This window comes from Schistosoma mansoni (genome assembly GCF_000237925.1).
Source record: "Schistosoma mansoni, WGS project CABG00000000 data, chromosome 1 unplaced supercontig 0010, strain Puerto Rico, whole genome shotgun sequence".
In the NCBI taxonomy this organism is placed as follows: domain Eukaryota; kingdom Metazoa; phylum Platyhelminthes; class Trematoda; order Strigeidida; family Schistosomatidae; genus Schistosoma; species Schistosoma mansoni.
Window position 1 is genome coordinate 2,336,971 of NW_017385987.1, and position 22,487 is coordinate 2,359,457.

The 22,487-nt window shown below is 35.4% G+C and overlaps 1 protein-coding gene across 2 annotated transcripts; it reads right to left on the reverse strand.

The window, feature by feature from the left end:
* Nucleotides 1-308: 308 nt before the first annotated feature.
* Nucleotides 309-22,400, reverse strand: Smp_132620.1 (transmembrane gtpase mfn (mitofusin 1) (fzo homolog), putative; the record flags this gene model as incomplete). 2 transcript variants are annotated; one of them, XM_018791995.1, is made up of 14 exons in its annotated part: nt 309-390; nt 2,260-2,402; nt 3,009-3,197; nt 4,202-4,339; nt 5,900-6,102; nt 6,928-7,262; nt 8,345-8,466; nt 9,408-9,475; nt 12,288-12,489; nt 13,216-13,323; nt 17,210-17,455; nt 18,049-18,229; nt 22,054-22,177; nt 22,217-22,400. In XM_018791995.1, 14 exons carry the CDS (start codon nt 22,398-22,400, stop codon nt 309-311), a joined length of 2,325 nt encoding a protein of 774 aa, XP_018644901.1. The 2 variants fall into 2 exon arrangements, with proteins under 2 accessions (XP_018644901.1, XP_018644900.1); XM_018791996.1 differs by lacking the exons at nt 22,054-22,177; nt 22,217-22,400 and having other exon boundaries at nt 12,333-12,489; nt 18,049-18,563.
* Nucleotides 22,401-22,487: the final 87 nt, after the last annotated feature.

Genomic DNA, 22,487 nt, shown 5'->3' on the forward strand with positions numbered 1-22,487 from the left:
CCAAATAAAACTATTGTCATTCAGTAGGGGAAATTAAATTGTTTGAGGAATACAATTTTGTAGTCTATGAATTATTACCATACTACTGCTTCTGCTAGTAACTACTACTACTACTAGAATGGTATTTGAAGATATTTCAATTTGAGACTTCTTTCCTTGCGTCATGTTTTTCACTTTACAAGCAAAATGATATATATATATATATATATATATATTAGATTGTTATCCATAGATGGATTAAAACATAGATGAACATTTCTTCTTTCAAAACAGAGAAAAGAAAAACCAGTAGAATACATTGAATTCTTCTAATTAGGTTCATCCCATGGATTTAAAATAAATGTTTCATGAAATTTATTCAAAACATTCCCCAAGTTATTAGCACGATTTCTGTAAAATAAAAGTTAAAGAAAATTAATTGATAAATATTCAATAGTTGAATAAGCTTTATTATTCTTTAAAGGAAAGTAATAGCAACGAGGAATACATGTAAACAAGAGAGGTTTACCTTTAAAAGAATATAAATATTTGAAATGTGAGATTTAGGAGAAATGTGAACTGTATAAGTAAGTGTACTCTCCCTATTAAAACATGGCCAAATACGAAATATCGTTGTTTTTTTAAATGACTATAATCATGATAACATAAAGATGTACGTGCACATAGATGTTTTAATTGTCTATTATGCTTCAGTAAACTAGTTCTATGTTTACCTCATTTAATTGCTGTTACAGGACAGAATGAAAACTTAGCTTACACAACGACAACTATCTGTCCACACAATATTCTATAATCTCTCAGATCCAATTTATTATATCATTTATATCTTTTAAAAGCTACATTGGACAGCCTTTTGTTCACAGCACATTAAATCGCCTCGAAGTACCTATTGAATCAGTTGTACTTCAAAAAAAGTATGATTTGTCGCTTGTTTGTTGGTCATGATTAATCAATCTGGCACTCAACTTACCCGTTAGATAACACTTTAGTGTTGCAGTGGAATGACTAACATAGACTGTAACTAGAGTCAATAACTTTGAGTTTTGGTCAAGAGTACACTACTAAAGACTACTATCAGTGAGTATAAGTGTCTAGACCGTCTCATGCACCTTTTATGATAAATATGTAGAATTTTCCATACCAAAACATATTCAATAATTCATTTGTGCTATCTTTTTAGTATTTCTATTTCCTAACAGTTTGTATAATAATGACAAATTCATGCTTGTTGAATTTACTTTTCCTATGGAGTATGAATAATCACTAAAGTTGTGCTGTAAAATTACCTCAATCAGACCTTTATATCCTCTATAACCTTGATCATTTTGTAATTTTATTCGAAGTTCCCATTTTGAAGTTACTTAGAAATCATGTTCTTTCAGACGCCGTAACCTTAAATTTATTATTATTACCAAGTAATCTGTATCAAATTGATCAACGCTGTAAACTAGCGTACAGTCTGTACTTATTTTCATAACATATTGTTATTATGAGTACATCCCTTATTTGATACATTCCATATATCCCTTATACCTAAAGCTACTATTATAAACGAATTCAAAACAAGCGGTAAAGTGACAAGTAATTTAGACTTATTGTTTAGAAACAGATAATGTTTTACACTATTAACACAACCGATAGAAAAATAAGTAAGGATATAAAACAAAGGGTTCCATGTTCACACTAACATATCTATAGTGTAAGATCCTGTTATATCCCAATAAGAATAATGAATGGTAACTTTTGGGATCTATTTATGGACCAATACTATGAGCATATTTTACCATATAATTGTTAAATAACTAAACTATTCATATTCATATCCCTCTTATTATGAGCTTTATTTTGATCTAAAAAACTATTATTATACAATTTACCATTCTTGAGTTATGCCCTGTCTATCAATTACTATCTCACTTATTCACAGCCAAATTTAGCTAAATCTTGTACAAATGTTGTTTCCTATTTTATGGTACGATGTGGTCTATCTGGTTGGTATATAAGCCCAGTATGTTTGAAATAAATGATTCATACCGCAGAGGCTGATATTGGTGTTTCGGACTTAACTGGCTGGGTTAGGCAGTGAGCAGAACCGATAAGTATCATAGACTGCTCGCGCGGGTTTGATGAGTCGTTGGTCCGATCGATAAATCACTGTTCTCCAATTAGCGGTATTATCACGTTATACACTAACAGGGCACACAGGCTACAAGTTATAACAGATCCATATATTCAACAACCTAAAATCATATTACTCACTTAAGTTTCCTTGCTTCTGTAGTAATGAAATCCAGACGGTTAATATCACTATCCAATTGTTTCACTTCTTCGACTAAAGTATCACTGAAATTCTCCACTTCCGTAGACAACTTCTTATGAGCTAGATGTAACTCTCTTTTAGCCTAATAAAATAAATAAAACATGTCAAGCACATATTTATAAACAAATGTAAAAGTGGATTAATACTAAAAACCTCTTTTGGGATTCAATTCTACTTTCGTACCAAGGCTAATAATCATATCTGACTACTTAAACCAAAGTTGAAATTTACAGTTAAATAGTTGAAAACTGACTGAGTAATTTAATTATTTAACTAGCCACGAGAGAATAATACTTTAAACCCTAATACTACTAATAATAATATAGTGATAACAAGTTATCTTAAGCAATTCCAAGAATAAGTGTATAGTGATATATGTATTAAGATGAATAAATAGGAATATTGATAAAGCAACTGGAAAAAAAGCTGAGCAATATGCTGTTCAGTTTTAAGTACACAGATCAACAACTAGAAGGATTTCTTAAAATTTAGATTTTCAAAAATTAAAACTACTCCAAATCTGCCGACACATTATCAAGTAGTAAATGAACTATGAAAATTCTATACATTTATACCAAATATATCAAAACAAAGTAGATGTTATCGCTATTATCAAATTATTTTTTACACTTACAATTGTTCAGTGAACAAACCAAATAATTTTTTTAAACTTTACCACAAAACTTACTTGATGTCGAGCGTTTGTACTGGTTAAATCAACAATTAAACGTAATTTATGTGAAGCGAAATCGACATATTGACGTTTGAAAGCAGCCTCTTTAGCTTTATTTGTCCAAGAAAGTCGTTCGTATAGATATAAACCACCGTATATTCCACAAGCCACTGCTAGAACTCGCCAACCAACAGCTTTAGACATCTAATATGGTTGGGTTTTTACAACAAAAAAAGCAATGCATAATTCAAAAACGCTTTTTGAGAAATAAATTGACAGAAACTGCCATTACACTAAGAATTTTAGAAAGCAAAGTACTTAAGAGAATATGGAGAAAGTATTACAATCTAATAAAACTGATTTTCATAAAACTTATAAAAATCACTTCACTTTCAAATGGAATTACAAACATTTGTAAGAATAATCATTTAAATCTGAACAAATAGTTCCACAGCAGTTTGGAGTCGAGTTAGTATATAACATTGAGAAGGATATTAGACTTGTAAAAATCTCAACAATTGAAATAACAATAATGAATCTAACGTTTCTCTTGGCAATCTAGTCCAAGCTTTTGCAAAAGAAATCATTAATCATTAAAATGATTGGATACAAATATATGGTGTACAAATGGACTATGTACTAAACAAATCATATAATCATGTTAACAAAGTTAAAAATGAGAGTCATATAGAATGAAAAAGTGGAGAAACTGTGGTAAGATAACAGGCGTATTTATATGTACGTAGATCTGATGCGGGAAAAGCTGATCGACAATACATGGCCTCACGTTATGGTCATCCAATCCCTATTTGACTGTACCAATATACTTTCATTCGAACAGTTATTATGATTAGATTTGTAATTTAAAAAGAAATCAGTTTAAAAAGTTTGTATTCTATCCACATTTCCAATTCTAGATCTTAAATAACGTCTCTATCATATTGAACAATTTGCTCAAAATTTATCAAGGGAGAAGCTATGGCGAAAATAGTGGATAAACGTTTTACTCATATATCATACCACTTATATATAAATTATGATAACCGAAAAAATAATTATGAAACAAGTAGTGAAATCTATTGGAAATATGCATTAAATCTGAAAATATATACAACTAAAGAATATTGAACGAGTTATCGGAACTTTTTATTCTTTCTATTCATAAAACACTGTAAATACAACACAATGTCAAATGAATTAAAACTTACAATTCCAAAAACAATAACAGTACCAACAGCACTTCGGCTCATAAGAGAAGGGAACAAATCAACAGTCAATGAAGATCTGGGTAATATAGAAGAGTTAACCAAACTAGAAGGAATTCCATCAGATTGTGTCCAATAATACTGAAAGTAAGATGAATAAGAAACATCGACGACCTGATTATATATTAAACAACTAAACACATTTACACATAATTGATATTTTACTAACACGAGATCATTTCGTGAAATCTGAAAATCATGCATTAAATACATGATGTGAAGATCTCCCTTCAGTTGTCCTGTACATACTTCTTCATTCTTTCAATTCGGTTGTTATTACAATTGCTTTCTGTTTATCGTCCTGTTCTCTTTAATTTAATCTTCCCCCGGCAGGCATTCCACTTCCTGTTGGTGCTACATACTACTTATATCTGTCAGTATAAGTGGCGTACACTACAGTACAACTCATGATACTGAGTTACATTCTGTGATACAAGTTTTTTAATACTAAAATCACTTGTCAATAAGTACATCAATCCTTTAAAAAGAAGATGTGTGTATGAGCAACAGAATAATATTAATCAGGTTAACATGGGTACTTTATCGATAATAGGTAACAATATGCTACATATAAGACCCAAAAGAAGGAAGTCCGATTAGTGGCAACCAAGTAATATTATTGGATCGTTGTCGGTTTTTGGTGTGGAAATAAACTTACGTTCTAGTTAGACTAGCCATGCGTCCCTGACCTGAGTTGTGTTGAATTCCTGTAAAATAGACACTGAGAGGGTATCTAGTGTAGATATTCGTCTAAGGCAAATTAGAGACCCATTCACGTAGACGAGGAAAACCGAGTGTTATAACAAATTCTAAGACAGAATCGGTTAAGTGCTCTGGAGTGAGACTGGTAGGTCCTGGGTTCGAATCTCGCGAGACGGGATCGTGGATGCGCACTGCTGAGTCCCACAATAGGACGAAATGGCCGTCCAGTGCTTCCAGGTTTTTCTTGATGGTCTAGCTTCAATTGACTCATAATCTCAACTATATAAAGTTACTAAAATCTCCACGAAAACCCCCTTCTGATAAAACAAAATCCTCATTTTCTTTTTCTTTTACCATTATCGAACTAAATCCCTATTAATATTTTGGGACATTATTCAATAATATGTTTCTGTGAGAGGACATTCGAACACATACTGATGAATTAATAAAGACAAATTGAATTATCAGAATGATGCATATAAAAGAGTCTGGATTCGTACATTCTTCAAAAAAATTGTCTATAAACTGTTCACTTAGTTAACTGATACCTTATCTTTCAAAAACGTTGAACAGGAAAAAAGAAAGGTGTACAAATGTAATTATCTGTTAAAATAAACTAGGAGTGATAGTAAGTGAAGGTTTTAGCGCAGAAAAAAGTCTTCGAGTTCTTAATGCCTTTGAAAACAATCTAATTAATTTTTGGAGTGTTGGAGAGCACCGCATCTCAACAAACAGGAACAGTTTCTAAATTACACATTTTGTTTAAGGGCCACTGATTCTGTTTAGCTGTTTGGAATCAAATATTTGACGTGAGAATGGAAGGTGCGGTTGAAAGTTAAGTGCTTTAACTAGCAAGTCACCACGTTTTACATTACATATAGCGACTCAAAAAAACCTGTTTCAATTAACGAAATGGTTATACAGCGACAGAAAACTTACACTATTTGTCGAACGACGTGGGGCTGACAACCGTTGAAACAGCGTTCCCAAACTAAGAGAAAAACGAAACTGAATATCTTCGCGAAAATTTGCACACAAATTACGACAATCGAGATGGAATTCCGGAGTAAATGCAGTAGGATCAACTAGCTGAAGTATACGATTTTTACAAGCTTCGTCTGAAACAATTGCCGCATGTTTATCTGAAATGAGGAAAAGAATAAAAATCAATTTAAGAAATTATACACCATGCAAAATATAGGAATTTTTTGTAAAATGTGGTGAAAATCTGGTACCTTACACTACTATTTATTTTAATGATAGAATTTTAAATCTTTCGGACAAACGAGTATCACCCTACATCTACAACTCGGATAATGACTATGTTGGACCGACTTTAACACTTTCACATACGAATAAATTACGTAAAGATGTAAAAAACAATTGTGTTATCATATTGGACTTTAATAATAAAGATCAATAAACAAACAGGTATATGAGAGCTTAACAGGTCAAGTGCTTAACAATTTTTAGTCTAGATTTAAAGGTATTTACAATAAGACAATTTAGAATTTAATGGCCTACTTATTAGATTTTAAAAGCGTACTATAAAGACGAAATTGACTTGAAGAATGTGAGATATTTACCCAATATATTTTGAATAATTTAATGGATTTTCACAGGAAATAATTTTTATCATTATTAAGGTCCATTAAGTACTATCCGTAGTGTGTTATTTAGCTATTATGATTCACAATGAGGACTCTAATGTGTATACAAGAACGTTATTTTTCAACAGTGACAATTAATGTCATCACACAAATATGCATATGAAATTGAAAAGACTTAATTTTTGCCTAATAATTCTTAAGTCGATTGGCAGTACTCGAAGACGGTACTTCAAAAAAGACATGAACACTGAATTACTATTATAGTGTGAAGCTCTCGACTATTAACACATGAGTGTAGTTGCAAGTTTCAAAGTATCTGTTACTCTTAATTAACATTCAAATTAGTAAAAACCTTACTCATCATTAATTGTTCACATCGAGCAACTTCATTAAGAATATCACTAGAGCAAGCTTCAGTAAGTTTTCTGCCTAATTCACGTTCAACATGAGTATTTAGTTCCCGCTTGTATACGTGAATCAAAGCTGGATCTGGATGGAAAGGACGCGAATAACTATCGACAAGTTCACTCAAACGTCGAATTTCTGCATTTAATGCACTAGCAACTTGAGCTTCAACACGTGCCAAACTAGCATGAAGCATTTCATCTACAGCTTGAGTTGTCTTCATCAACCGAGCACGTACCTCTTCAAGATGTGCTTGAGAAAGACGACGACAACGAACAGCAGCATCTCTAATACAGAAAAAAGTGTGATTAAAATTAAATCTCATAACAACAAACATATGATAACTAATATGACTATAAATAAAAAATAACTTTAACTCTGTCAATAAAAGTATACTCATAAGACTAGTTAACTCGTTAAAATAAACGGTTTCTTTAATAAAACGGAAAAAAAACTTAGCCTAATTTATTTTATCTATTTATTTATTTGAACACATAAATATTGGTACAAAGGGGCACCAAATACATATGCGCCACACAAATCTTATTTGATTTGTGTGATGGCTGTAATACTGCCCGGTTGCCCAAACCGAAGCAGGTGGTTTTCTTAGGGGGCCACACCTGGAGCCTTTGACCGAAAGATCTGATCCACAAGGCAGTGGAGCATCGTAAGGAGATGCAGTCCCATGGTAGCCGGTGACCAAACAATTGATTTATACGCCATTTGTTCCTTCAGTATACTGGAGCCCATGTGCACCATTGGTTTGGGATCAGGGTTTTCCAACTCCCCTAGGTGGACTTACCGTGTCCATCATAAGATAACCTAAAGATATGATTGAATGCAAAGTAATACTGCTATGAAATCTAAATTGCATGTTATCATATTCAGTTGAAAACAACGTAATATTCAACTCGAATATGTTTCGATTCAAGTTATCAAATATTAAACTATTATAACGAAGGGAAAATAATAACAGAAAATGTGAATAAACGAAAATATTAGCGTCAACAGAAGTGAAAAACTAAACGATCAGGAACTGACAGAATTGATATGTGTATACCTAAACATAACATATGAACTTATATTTAACTACTCATTAATATGAAGATCAAAATGGAAAAAGTGTTGCACAAACGGTGCTACACTTAATATTAGATAAAGTAAATAAAGAGAATGAAATAAATCAGAATTCAATAAATTTTTAAAGCCTATAATCAATGTTAATAATCCATTTCATAATGAGGATAAATGTAGAAAAGAGTCAAAAAAAAAGAAGAAACACGCACTTATAACCATTGGCAACATAAAATATCGAACAAAAATCTCAATTAAAATAAAATCAAAATGTTAACAGTAAAATAATACTGACTTTTCTTCAACTGTTGTCTCATAGATATTTTCCATGATTGTACGGACTCTATTCACCACATCCTTGCCTTGTTCAGAATGGGCTGCAAATTTTGTACGAGTAGCAGACTCTGAAAGATTTTTCTATATAAAAGAAAAAATAAATTCACAAGTGATTTATCGACAATACTGGAGTTCAGTAAGTCATAAATTACAAGTGTTACTATAGTTAAATTTGAATACATTTGAACGCGACACATACATAAATATACTAATCTATCTCTAACATGATCGATTCGAAACATTAATCCCTTGGTTGTTAGTCTTCTTTTATATTACAATAGTTTACATTTTGTCAACTGATTAATTACATTGGAATGCTGAGGATGACTTCACGTGGAACTAGTCAAATACCATTATTCGACTTGGAGTTGTATAATTCAAGTGAAATTTAAGTTAAAGTGCACCAAGGTGACCATCGAAAGAAAGAATGCCCTGAGACCACTCATGAGTGGTACAAAAGTAAATTGAACCTATAACCCCACAGTTATAATTTTTTTCTTTTTGAACGATAGAGGGATAAGCACTATATATAAAATTTCTCAATGAATGACTTTCAATACAGTTAATCATGGTAGCATATGCGATTTTAGAACCTGGAACATAGTGGTTTGAAGTCGACTGTTATGATCATTAAGACACTGTTCCAAGCACTGTAAACCCTTCAAAGAATCTTTAAAACGACTAAGAATCTATTAGCTTGTACGAAAACCGAGTTATAAGCTATATTTGGTGTATGGTAATTACTTAGTTATACAAATCTAAATAAGTACAGTGTAGTTAAAAATCTCGGTTCTATAGTCGAGAATTTAGTGTCTAAAATCCAGTGAATCACAACAGTATTAAAAAATAAGGTTTAATATGCAACGAGTGATCATTACATTTGATGAAATCACATTGATCATCAGTAATGGAGAACAAAACAGAAAAGCACATAAAACAAGACATAAAACAGAAAAACTATCACAAATGGATTACTTCAATGCATAAATAGGAAATAGTAAGAAAATTTGACCACCACTAACCTCGAAAACAGTTTCGAAATTTGTAAATTCCACGAGTCTGTCTTGCCAACCCTCAGCCATATAGGCCACTAAAAATAATTCCAATGTAATGTCACAAAATTATTAGAGTAACTAACAACGCTATGGTAGTTCTAAATAAACAACCAAACTATTTGCCGTAAATTCCAAATATACAGATTATCCATTTAGGTTTGAAAACCTAATATGAAGGTCATAAAGTATAACTGATCGAAGGATACAAACAATTGATCGAAATTTTGTTAACTTTGGTGACGTAATAATAACGTGTTTTATCCGATTATGGACAGTTAATAATCCCGATAGGACGTAAAGAGAAATGTAGTCGATCTGTATGATGATGCCATTCTTATAAGAATAAGAAATTCATGTGAGTTGGCTAATGTCTTATTTGTTCTAAAGTAATAGTAATACAGACAACGATAGTAATGATAACAATAACGCTAATAATAATATTAATAATAATAGTAATAATAATAATAATAATGGGAGAAACAGTTCAGGTAGCAAAAATATAACAAATAATTCTTTCATTTAAAGAAGCTACATTCATTTTTTTTATGAAGAAAGTAAAAGAAGGTTACAGCAGGATCGCCACTGGCTTCTATTCTGAGCCATATCTGATAACGTCTCAAGTCACTGTGTTACACCATCTCTAAGACCCCAACCAGGGAGTCGTGAAGGACCAACAGAAGCCAGTCCTGCAAAACTTTCTTTCATACCACGACACCATGTCATACACTGACTATCTCTCGCTTTTTCCAACCAGTTTCAGAGTCGGCAAATAATGCACGATGTGGAATTCTCTGGGACGACATTCGTAAAACATATCCAAGCCACCGAAGTCGGTGTTTCAAGATAGTGACACTGATTGAATTATCGTCTCTGTCCCCGAACACACGATGCCGAACCTCTGCATTACTAACATGGTGTTGCCACTGGATGTCAGCAATCCTCCAGAGACAACAATGATCAGACACAGAGACGTCTAAACTTCTCAACCAGAAGAGGCCAGGTTTCACAAGCATAGAGTAAAACTGCTCTCACCGACTTTTTACAGCCAGACTAACATCACGAAGACGTCAAACGTAGCCCAGATTGGCATAAGCCTATCTGGCCTTCACTATGCATGAATTGATCTCATCTTTCACGCCACCACCAGCACTTATGCGATTACCCAGATACACGAAATTCTCGACTACTTCTATCCCTTTGAGGTGTATGCCACTGATGTCGACAGATATAAATAATATATATCACCAATCGAGAATGGAATGCCTGGCGGCAGAAAGTTAAGAAGATCGAAAAAAAGAGAACGAGAATAGAGTGATTGGTGTGGAAACGAAGGGACAATCAAGTCTTAGACAATTGACCGACACTTTGCAAATGAAGAATCTACTGTATGGTTCTCAGATTTTGCTAAGAGATTCTGTAATTTTGTGTTCAAATACATTCGGTTGTCCCTGCCTGGGTTCTCGTTCACGATACCCTCACTACCCAGGGTTAGGGTAGGTTCAGGGTTTCATATCACCATTACCTACATCCATCAGAGCTGTTTTCAAAACGTTATCGATGGCAAATTTGAAGCGGTATGGTGAGATTAGGCGGTTGTGGTTATGTCCTCTCACTCTGCCTGAGGTGTTTTTATATATGGCTATCAAGATATCAATAAACTCAGGCAAACCCTTCTTCAATAGACAATCCCGGAGAACAGTCCTGTTCAACGAATTGAAGTCGACCCTGACGTCAAGAAACACTACGATTGTTGGCCTGTAATAAGTATGACGGTGTTCTAACATTTGGCAGAGGGTGAAGATATGGTCAATACATCCTCGACCAAAACGAAAACCATTCTGCTCCGCGCGAGTCAATCTTTCTCAGGTTTTGAACAACTTACGAAGTATGATGGAAGCCAATAGTTTGGACGCAATCGGAAGTAGACTTATCCTCTGATAGTTGTTTCAGCAAAGACGGGACAACAATAGACTCACTCGATGATGTTGGGACACTCTAATTGCCAGACCTTTCGTCAGTCAGCTGCAACCTAGGATCAGGCACATATATGCATCGGTCCAAGTTGCCACACCTCATTAGCACAACAACATGAACACAAAATTCATAGAAGTAGTTACTTCAATGGTAGTAATATATAAAAGAAAGATTGTGTATAAGGATACAATACAGAAAGAAAGAATTAGTTCGTAGAAACAAAGGTATAAAGCAATTTTAATCTCACGACCTTTGTAAACGACTTAGTCAGTTCCTTAACCAGAAAGTCACCACCATCTTTAAAAAGGGTTGGACGTAATTCATCTGGGCCTGGTGACTAGCGGCACTTTGAGAGTTGGAGTTCCTTGCGGACTTCCGTCTCGTTAAGTGGATCAGTCGTCACAGGCCATGGAGTGCAGGACAGTCTGGTCGATGTTGCCGGGACAGCAAATCAGCTGATCTGTTCCTCGAAAAACTCTGCCCATCATCCAAGACGTCGGTAGATGTCATTGGTTGCCCAAAAAAGTGGATTGCCGCCATTCCCCATAGATAAAGACTCACGAAACAATGAGTCCTCAAGAGAAGGAAGCCTTTGTTCAGGTTGTGGATTCATTGGTCATGTCTTAACACTTTCTCATATGTTTGAACACAATCACATGTATTACAAGCCAGCTGTTTCTGTGTTTCTTGATACAATTATGGTTTCAAACTGTTGGATAGTATGGTGCTGGCTGTACAGACAAAAAAGAGTATCTGATAAGTTTATTAACATCGAGTCCAGAGGGTTAATGTTTTTAGCACTAGCATAATCTGTGTGTCTCAAAACCGAATAAATATAAGCTTCATTAGAAAGTACTAATGATAGTGGCCCACCTGCTGACAAAGGAGACCCAATACTTGTAGCTGCTCCAGGAGGACCTGAATGTGGATCTCCACCTAAATTTGCTTTTGTTCTCATAGCTAAAACTTCACGGGCTGAAACGAAGAAAACATGTCCCTCTGCCTCCGTACGTGTGCACACTTTTAATTCATCAACAAGAAATGCTACACAACGTTGCAGGTGTTGTTCACGTACCTGAAATATAAATAATTTAAGTAAAAATTATGATAATTTAAAAAGTAATATTCTTAAAAATTATAGTTAGTGTAGGAAAATCGAAATAACGTAACTAGAATCTACATAGATAGATTTTTATTGTACTGAGAAAGTGATGCAGTAAAAAGATGGATCAAACTAAGTAGATACCCTTACCTAATTGGAGAATTTAGCTGCTGAGTTATGGACTATGGTTCCAATCACGCCAAGAGTACGGCATTTACCCTTCGATGAAGTTGAAAGATGATATCATTGTATGGCGAATAAACGAAAGTTGAAAATCTGAGCTACTAAACGTCGGACTCAGTGACTGGATGATATGCTCACCGCCAGACCTGAAGGTCATGTTCCAACGCGTGTGCAATTTTTAAAAGTCCTGAACAAGGGGAAAATATCTCTTTCACGAATCTTAGTTTTCAGTGATTTACTGATTGATATTAATTCACTATGAAATTTGTTTGATAAAAAGGTGATCATAAACCTCAATAACGTCACTGTAGGTCTTATAAAAGAAAAATAGTTATTACTATTATTATTATTCGCCTTTCTACCACAGCTCTCCCCCTCCCCTAAAAAATAACCCTTTAGAAAAGTGAGGCTAATTGATCTTATTGTGACTAAGCTTAACTGAACACTTTTTTAATGGACTCACAATAGGTATTCGAAAGTTTAGAAAATAACTAAAACATAAAAAAGTATACATACCTCATTAATATATTCAATTTCATTTGCTGAAGCATCCCAACGATTATTAATGATAAAAATATTTGGTTTGGATAACTTCTGACTGACTTTATGGAAGAAATCTTTCTCCTGAAAAATTTAGTACACAAGAAGAATTTTTATCTGAAGAAAAAAACGAATCTCGGTTACTTTTATTTAAAATATTTGAAACAAATAGTGGAGATTAAAACTTTTCTACAAAAAAAATTCGAATAAAATATGATTCATTTAGCAAGGTGCAAGTTTATATACTCAAACTTTAGAAACACTTTTAGTGTAAAAGTTAATGATACTACCCAAATGATCAAATTAAATTAGTTAGAATTCAGATTTACAAACTAACAGGTGGAAAGTTGAATGTTTTAACTACTAGATCATTACAATCTTTGGCTTTAAATAATTTATTACAATGATTAGCAATACAAAACAAACTGAGCTTATACAGTGTCCTTTAAAAAGTAACTCAAAGAAGTAACATTCACAGTATGTCTCTAATTATCGATAAAAAAACTATTACTAATCTTTCTAATAGTTAATTTAAGATTAAATAACCTTCAAGTGCATACATATCACTATGACCATATCATTTTTATACATTAAGAGATATACAACTGCATTGATCTTGGTAAAATTACCCCTTTCTTCAAACCCATTATAAATAGATACAATACTACATAGATACTCGAAGCCACCAAATGCCATGATATGGCTGAAAGTGAGGAGAGTCCGCTCACCCTCTCGAAATGCTTTCACATGGCCACGCATTTACAGCCACTGTCAGGGAAGTCCTACTAACTGTCTTTTCGTGGCAGGGATGTTGCTTAAGAAATTGAGAGGATAAAAAGCGAACATCCGGCGCTTTAACTGGGTTGGTGGACACGGAGAGTCAACCTAGGAAAGTTGGAAAACTTTGATTCCAAACCGATGGTACACATAGGTATGGGTTCCGGAATCCTGAGGAAACAAATGGCGTATGAGCCAACTGTTGGTCACCGGCCACCATGGGACTGCGTCTCCTAGCGTTGCTCCACTGCCTTGTGGATCAGACCTTTGGGGCGAAGGCTTCGGGTGTGGCCCCCTAGGAAAACCACCTACTTCGGTTTGGGCACTCGGGCAGTATCACAGCCTTCACACAAACCAAATGATTACTACTGGGAAAATTATTCTCGCTTCAATTCGCATGCAGACAAATCCCACTCACAATCATCTGATCACATTAGTTTTTATCTCTTTTATATTATGTTACTTATGTATTCCCTTTTATTCTCATTTTGCGTATTTTATTTTTCAACTTACACAGTGGCTCGCCTATGATGGAAACCCTGTCCTATCTAAACGATCTCGAGTCATTGTCTGGTCGAAAGTGAATGCTTCCATCGAATACGTATACTGAAACAGTCTTTCTGAAACCACGTGCACCATTCAAACTGGCTTCCTTCAACGTTTGCACACGAATGCAGATCGAACAACAGATAATTTATTTATTTATTTAAACACATACATATTGGTACAAAAGGGCACCAGATACATATGCGCCACACAAAACAATGAAAATAGGAAGAGAAAGGATGAAAAGATAAGGGGGACTGAAATGTACAACCGGAAGACACTTTCAGTTAAGAAAGTTAGAACCACTCTTTATGAAGAAAGCAAAAGAAGGTTACAGCAGGATCGCCACTGGCTTCTATTCTGAGCCATATCTGATAACGTCTCAAGTCACTGTGTTACACCATCTCTAAGACCCCAACCAGGGAGTCGTGAAGGACCAACAGAAGCCAGTCCTGCAAAACTTTCTTTCATACCACGACACCATGTCATACACTGACTATCTCTCGCTTTTTCCAACCAGTTTCAGAGTCGGCAAATAATGCACGATGTGGAATTCTCTGGGACGACATTCGTAAAACATATCCAAGCCACCGAAGTCGGTGTTTCAAGATAGTGACACTGATTGAATTATCGTCTCTGTCCCCGAACACACGATGCCGAACCTCTGCATTACTAACATGGTGTTGCCACTGGATGTCAGCAATCCTCCAGAGACAACGATGATCGAACATAGAGAGTCATCTAACATCTTCAACTTGAAGAGGCCAGGTTTCACAAGCATAGAGCAAAACTGCTCTCACCGACGCGTTGTAGATCCGACCTTTTACAGCCAGACTAATATCACGAAGGCGCCAAAGATGGCCCAGATTGGCATAAGCCGCTCTGGCTTTCATTATACATGCACCAATCTCATCACTCACGCCACCACCAGCACTTATGCGACTACCCAGATACACGAACTTCTCAACCATTTCAATCTGCTCACCATCCAGAGTGAGTACAGGATTAGAATCCTCCCAGTCTTGTAGGAGTACTTTGCACTTGGAGGATGCAAAGCACATACCGTACCCATGGACACTGATTGCCAACTGATTAAGTGAGGATTGTATGCCCTGGGCATTATCGCACAGTAAGACAATATTATCCGCATACTCAAGGTCGAGAAGTCTTTCTCCAGGCAGCAGATCCACACCGCCATTACTTACATTCATCAGAGCTGTTTCCAGAATGTCATCGATGGCAAAGTTGAAGAGGAATGGTGAGATCGGACAACCCTGCCTAACCCCGCTGCTTGAATGGAACAAGGGAGAAAGGTGGTTGTATGCCCTCACTCTGCCTGAGGTGTTCGTATATAGGGCCTTTAAGATGTTAATAAACTTCTCAGGTACACCCTTCTTCAATAGACAATCCCAGAGAACAGTCCTGTTCAACGAATCGAAGGCAGCCCTGATATCAAGAAACACTACGATTGTTGGCCTGTGATAAGTATGACGGTGTTCTAACATTTGGCGGAGGGTGAAGATATGATCAATGCATCCTCGACCAGAACGAAAACCAGCCTGCTCCTCGCGAGTCAATCGTTCTCGGGTTTTAAACAACCTACGAAGAACAACAGATAAGGCTGGTTATGTCTTTAGAAAGTCTTAATATCGACGTTTGTTGTCTATCCGAGACCCGTATTCAAGACTAGCGAAGTACTACAAATTCACTATACATCTGTCGCTTCAAAAAGCTTGTTTCAAGTGCGTTTATTCGCGGACCCTGTGGCATCCTCTTCTGGTTTCACCGGAGTTGCTGTCTTGACTTCTATCCTTTAGGGATAGCCAATTCAGTGAATCAAGCAGCCGGAATCAAGAACAAAGTCATACAGTATGGCAGCCGCCAAGTTCAGCAAAGGTGAGGTAGAACAAAGGTGAAATAGTAATCGCTAACCCCAACACTATCAAAGAACTGACTACAATCTATGAATTGTGAACATAATAATGATTGCAGACGAGCCGAAAGAAGAACAAAATACATATAAATGTAGACAACAGAAGAGACGGCATAGTTAAAGGAAAACAATGAAGTGTATAGATGAAGAAATTTTCCTATTTGTTCACATATTCTCAGGAAGTTGATTCTACGGTTATGCCTCAATAAATATTTTATTGCAAAATATCCCGGCTTTGATATTTTTAGTAACACTAGTGAAATAGTATCTCTGTTGTAAACCCGTGTTGTGAATTGTTGATTTGGTGTGAATAGCTGAGTAACTTGGTCAAAGTTGAAAGACACTCCAGTGACTGTAAATTCTCACAACGATGCCACAGGCATCACAGTAACCGCTGGGAAAATCAGCCTTGGTAACCGGCCTATTACACCGCAGCATTTATATGCTGCTAATGCTTGTTAAAGAACCATGATAGCTGGTTATAATCCCAGTCAGCCAGTCTACTACATCGGCTGAGCTAGTTGGCCAAGCTTTAAAACTAATCAAAGTAATGTCCGGAGCTTTAACCTCGCCGGTGCACACGGAGAGTCCACCTAGGGGAGTTGAAAAACCCTGATTCCAGACCAATGGTGCATATGGGTCCCCTTGTACCAATGTTTGTGTTCAAATAAATCAATAAATTACCAATCAAAAGAAAATATGTTAATTACTTACGGCTTGCATTAATGTTGACTCAGCATTAGCAACAAGAATGAAAACATCAGCATCCAAACAGTGAAGATCAATCCATTTATCCATATCTGGATCAACATTAATTCCTGGACTATCTAGTAGAACAACATCTTCACGTAACAGCCTACAATATGAACTTGGCCAGAATATTTTTAGTAGTGTGTCTGTAGAGAGTTTGACATTGCTTAATGCATGAGCCAACTGACCAACGGAATCAATAGGACGAGCCTGAGTAAATAAAAATTAACTTGATTAAGAGATTGTCCTAATACAACTAGGACTATTTTACTTATTGGGTCGACTTAGCAATAGTAGTAAGTTATGGATCAGATATTTCGGAAAATTATGTGTTCCACGCAAGTAAATGAACACAAATATTTTTTTAGGATTATCGTGCTATACTCTTGTTTCTCCAGAATAGAACTCAAAATCCAGAAGATAAATGGTGAATGCATCTGCGAAATGTCACTTAACATCTCCAACCACTGATTAAAGTTGCCGCGAAGAGCTGACTATGTAGCTTGTACCTATCAGTAGCAGTCAATGATTTTATGAGCTGATAACGCCTTGATTTGTCCCACTTTAAATTTCTTTCAACTTACTCCTATCTCATTAAGACAGGTGAATTAAACCTCAAGTAGAAAACTACAAGTTGTAAGATGAATGGTGGGATACAGAATTTTAGTACACCCACAAAACTAAAACAAATTTTAAGACAAAAATATTTATATTTCAGACTATCCATTAAAATCTAATCGACTTCCCATTAAAACAAAATAAAAGTCATCTTTCAAAAGTTTTAATTAAATATTTAATCAAACCTGGTGAGAAATATCTGACGTTTCTTTAGCATTGGTACCAGAATCAGCCATTAGAAGATATCCTGAGTCCTGATCCGTCCCCTGAATTTCAAGGAAACAACTGGTGGTGTGGCCCAAACCAGAAGGTAACAATTTTGAACCCAACATTGCGTTGATAACAGTACTCTTTCCATTTGATGTTCTATACGTAAAAATGTGAAAATTACAATACATCTGAATAATATCAAAACTGAGCATTAGAGAGAATAAAAAAACATGTTTACTGATTCCTGAAACGACTTTATCTTGATTATTTTACAAAGTGAACTCCAGTAGAGCCATTATCCTAATAAAGAGAAACTATTGGCCTAGTGTACAATATGGAGACCACAAAAATCATTTATCTACTACTAACTAGTGATAGCTTTATAAGTGATTAAATCTATTTAGGAAAGGACAATATTATGACTAGTGTATGATCATCAATCATACCGTGACCCACTCTGACACGAATAAGGATATCGTCGGGCTTGGCCACAATCTGAGATAGGCATCTAAGCCAGTCCAGTCATAATGTAAAACCCAGTGCATATGTACATAGGTTCAAGTTGCCATACCCCATTAGCACAGAGAGATGAAATTGTCAGGCCGAATTCCAGAATAGCAGAGGTACTAACAATAGGCATTGTGATAAGAGATTATGCATCAAAGATACGATTCAAGAAAGTATACATAAATGAGACAAAAACACAAAGAAAGTAATAAGGAATTCTGAAGCTCGGAATTTTGAGGAAGACAAAGAATGAATGGACCCGAGCCACTGTAAACGATTCTGAGATGTATCATTTAGAATGTCTAGCCAGTAGGTACGATAATCATGCGAACCCTAACTAGCTAGTCTACACTCATTAGTATGGCTCAGTCCAAATGTCAATAACTTTATGGACTGATGCCATGTCTTCTTTCGGCCACCCCTAGCTTTCTTACAGCCTACTTCTACACTAGACAACATCAGCCGTCGAGGTTAATGCCTGATTAGCTTATTGTATTGTCAAGTTAAAACTCGTTGTCAACCGTTGTTGCGGACAATAAAAGACCTGGAAAGTCTGTATATTCAAGTCCCCGGTATCTACGTTAATCGGCCTAAATTTTTCCGGAAAGATGAAAGTCTTTTTGAAAAGAGTAATTTCAGAAAACGACTAATAAAGGTAACCGTAAAAATTGATACATCAAGCAGATATTTGTTTTCGACAATCTGAATCACCCTTATCAAGTGTTTGGTCAGTTCAACAACATATATGGAAAGTTACACGCAATAAGTTACTTCAACTAACTCAGTGGGAACAAGAACAAAGAATTGAGCAGAGTAACAAATTCAATTTACTTTGTTAGGTTCCCATCAGCTGCTTACAATCTAGAACATTTGAAATTGGGATTATCATCAGTATATTTAAAACAGTTGAGTTAGATGTGGACACGTGTCGTTATGGTGCAGTGGCAATCCAAGTAAGTGCAATAACATTGTAAATAAATATATTATGTGAGATAAGATTCCAAATCATCAGACATAGTAATAACAGATCACAGAGCTAAAAAATTATAACTGATTATCCAATGAAGATGAACACAAATTATTACTAAGTAAGAATAACATAAGTTGAAAAAATCAGTTAAAAATTATGAATTTGAAGGAAATTATGCATTTTTTACTTTCCCATACACAGATTTGGTCTCAGATGTTTAATGGCTACGGTTTCCGCAAATTTAAGACTAGAGTTTGATTGCAGACTGATAATCCTGAAAGATTTCGATATATAAACCTGATTTGTGTCAAAAAGATATGCTTTGAAACGCTACTACTGAAAGTATTAAGTCCCATCGAACTTCTAGGGATATGTTATTGGAGTCGAAAATAGACCCTTTTTTCTATTTGAGGGAACAAATGGCGTATGAACCAATTATTGGTCACCGGCTACCATGGAACTGCATCTCCTGACGTTTCTCCACTGCCTTGTGGGTTAGATTTTTAGGTCAAAGGCTCCGGGTGAGCCCTCCTAAGAAAACCACCTGCTTCGGTCTAGGTACCCGAGCAGTATCCCAGCCCTCACAAAAGTCGAATGATTTATGTGGGGCATATTTATTTGGTGCCTCCTTGTATCGATGTTTATGTGTTTAAATAAAAATAAATAAATAAAGTTTGTAATTAATTGGACACTTAAAATCCAGATGAACTCTATTCCATGCTGAATTCCGATAAACTGAACTTTGAGTTGTGCCACCCCTCCTCTGTTCTGACGAGAAGGCGGAACTTATCATCGTTTTCATACTCCATGGTAAACTGGATATTATCGGGAGCGTTGTTGAAAAGTTTAAGCAGGTGTTTTGCTTGTTGCTGATCCCTACATACAAGTATCGTCGAAAAGAACAGATATACAGTGCAATATGAACAAGATAATTAATCTAACCATCTGGACCAGGGCAGAAAACGAAAAAACGAAGGACCGACTTAGGAAAGCGAACACAAGAAAGAAACACTGTCGGAGTACCACCTAAATCAGCTACCAGAGGTTTTTTAATCAAGAACATCTTTAATAAAGCGAGTTCAATCAATAAATAAAATCGCTATTACTGATTACACTCAACTTGGGGGGATTCCGAATGTGTCAGCATAAATTTTAAAATATCAAGCTTATTTGAACCCAGCTTTTAGTAGTGTATCCTTCAACAAGCATGACATGCCAACTTACAGGTAGAAACTTTGATCCTTGCAAAGTTTAGCTACATGTAACACAAGGGGAATAACAAAGATTAAGATAATCTAGTACCAATTGATAGCGAAACTAAACATTAACATGGTTCGAAAAGACAGTGGAAAAGTAAGCATGAATAAATTCTGGAATTCAACAGAAAGAGGATAATAGAGGAAATGTATTTGTGCCATTGCGAACGACTTTGAGCCATGTCAACTCAACTTTTCAACCACTAATCAAGGTCATCACGCATTAAAATGTATGTTTTGGTTAGACGAAGCCTTCTTTGGCTACATTTCTATTGCTATTCTTACAATTTTCACTTAATAATATTTACTGTGTGGGGGATTTTTGGTGCGTATCGCCACTGTCTTGAAATTTCATTTACATGATTGGTAGATAAACCATTAGACTTTACAAACGAGAGTATGAGGCACGATTGTAAATTGTTAACTGGGGCTTGGTTGCTTAAAAGTGCAGTAATCCGTACCCGCACTATTCAAATAACGAGCTGGGATAAGTCATTTCTTTGAAAAAATCTCATTACCAATCCTAGACATCTGAACGTTTAGTAGGGGTGGTATATGAGTATGTTGACTTAATAATTTGGGTGGAATTTCATCGGATGTAAGACAGTCTTTATGGAACCTTTAGTACGGGGAAATAGAAGAAAATATATGTAATCGATCATAAGGAATTTGTCAGCTTTTGTTTTGACGACCTATTTATGATTCCAAAACTATTTAAGTACAAAAAGGCATTAAGGGAAACAAACATTGTAAACAACATGAAACTTCTCAAAATCTACAATAAATACGTAGGCAACAAAAGTGAGGTTCAGCACTCTCGCCCTTAGTTCTGCTACAAAGTTTACTGTCTAATAGTTAGTGTCGAAAAGAGAACGAAAGTGACTGACATTAAATTCTCTTAGGAGGAGGAGGAGGTCACGAACGTCAAAATAACATCCGGCGTGAACTCAACGTTAGTTAACAAAATGAGCATATCGAAAACCATTTATGAGAAACTTGATACTCGAGTTATTCGATCACAGTAAAAATAGAAATTAAAGAACACATAGCACGTATGACCATGCAATTTCCCGTGATTTACAAATCAACCTTGCGTTTAGCTGTCTGCTTTCTAGCAAATTTGGTCCATAAGCCCTCAGGCGATCAATAGATATCACTTTACAGCGTCACTGTGACCTGTCAATGTCACATGTCTAGAACTTGTCTAGTTTGCAATGGAATGTCCAATAACACTACGAATACCTTACCTCCCAAAAAAAGCACATTTCATTTGATTACGAGCAATAATTTCCTGAATATTGCGGATTTTCTGTAAATGATGTTCAACTTCAGCATGAACTCCCTGTCCGATAAGTTTGGCGAACCTATCTTCTGTAAGTAATATTTGGTCAAGTTAGGTACATGAATTACCTTCGCTTTGTTCTCGAGTAAATTTGTGACTTTCGGAAACATAACTTAAAATGTCTTCGTATATAGAAGCTAGTTCTTTTTTAGCTTCTTTGAATTTATTTAGGTGCGGATGGCTAAGCTGACGTCGAAGGCCTGTCATTTTTTGACGCACCTCACTGGTTGAATTATAAGGATACGAGGACATAGCTCTCAGGACAATGCCAAAACGTAACGAAATATTTAAAATACGCACATGTCCAATTCGTATCTACTGGTTTTTAAGACTACTATT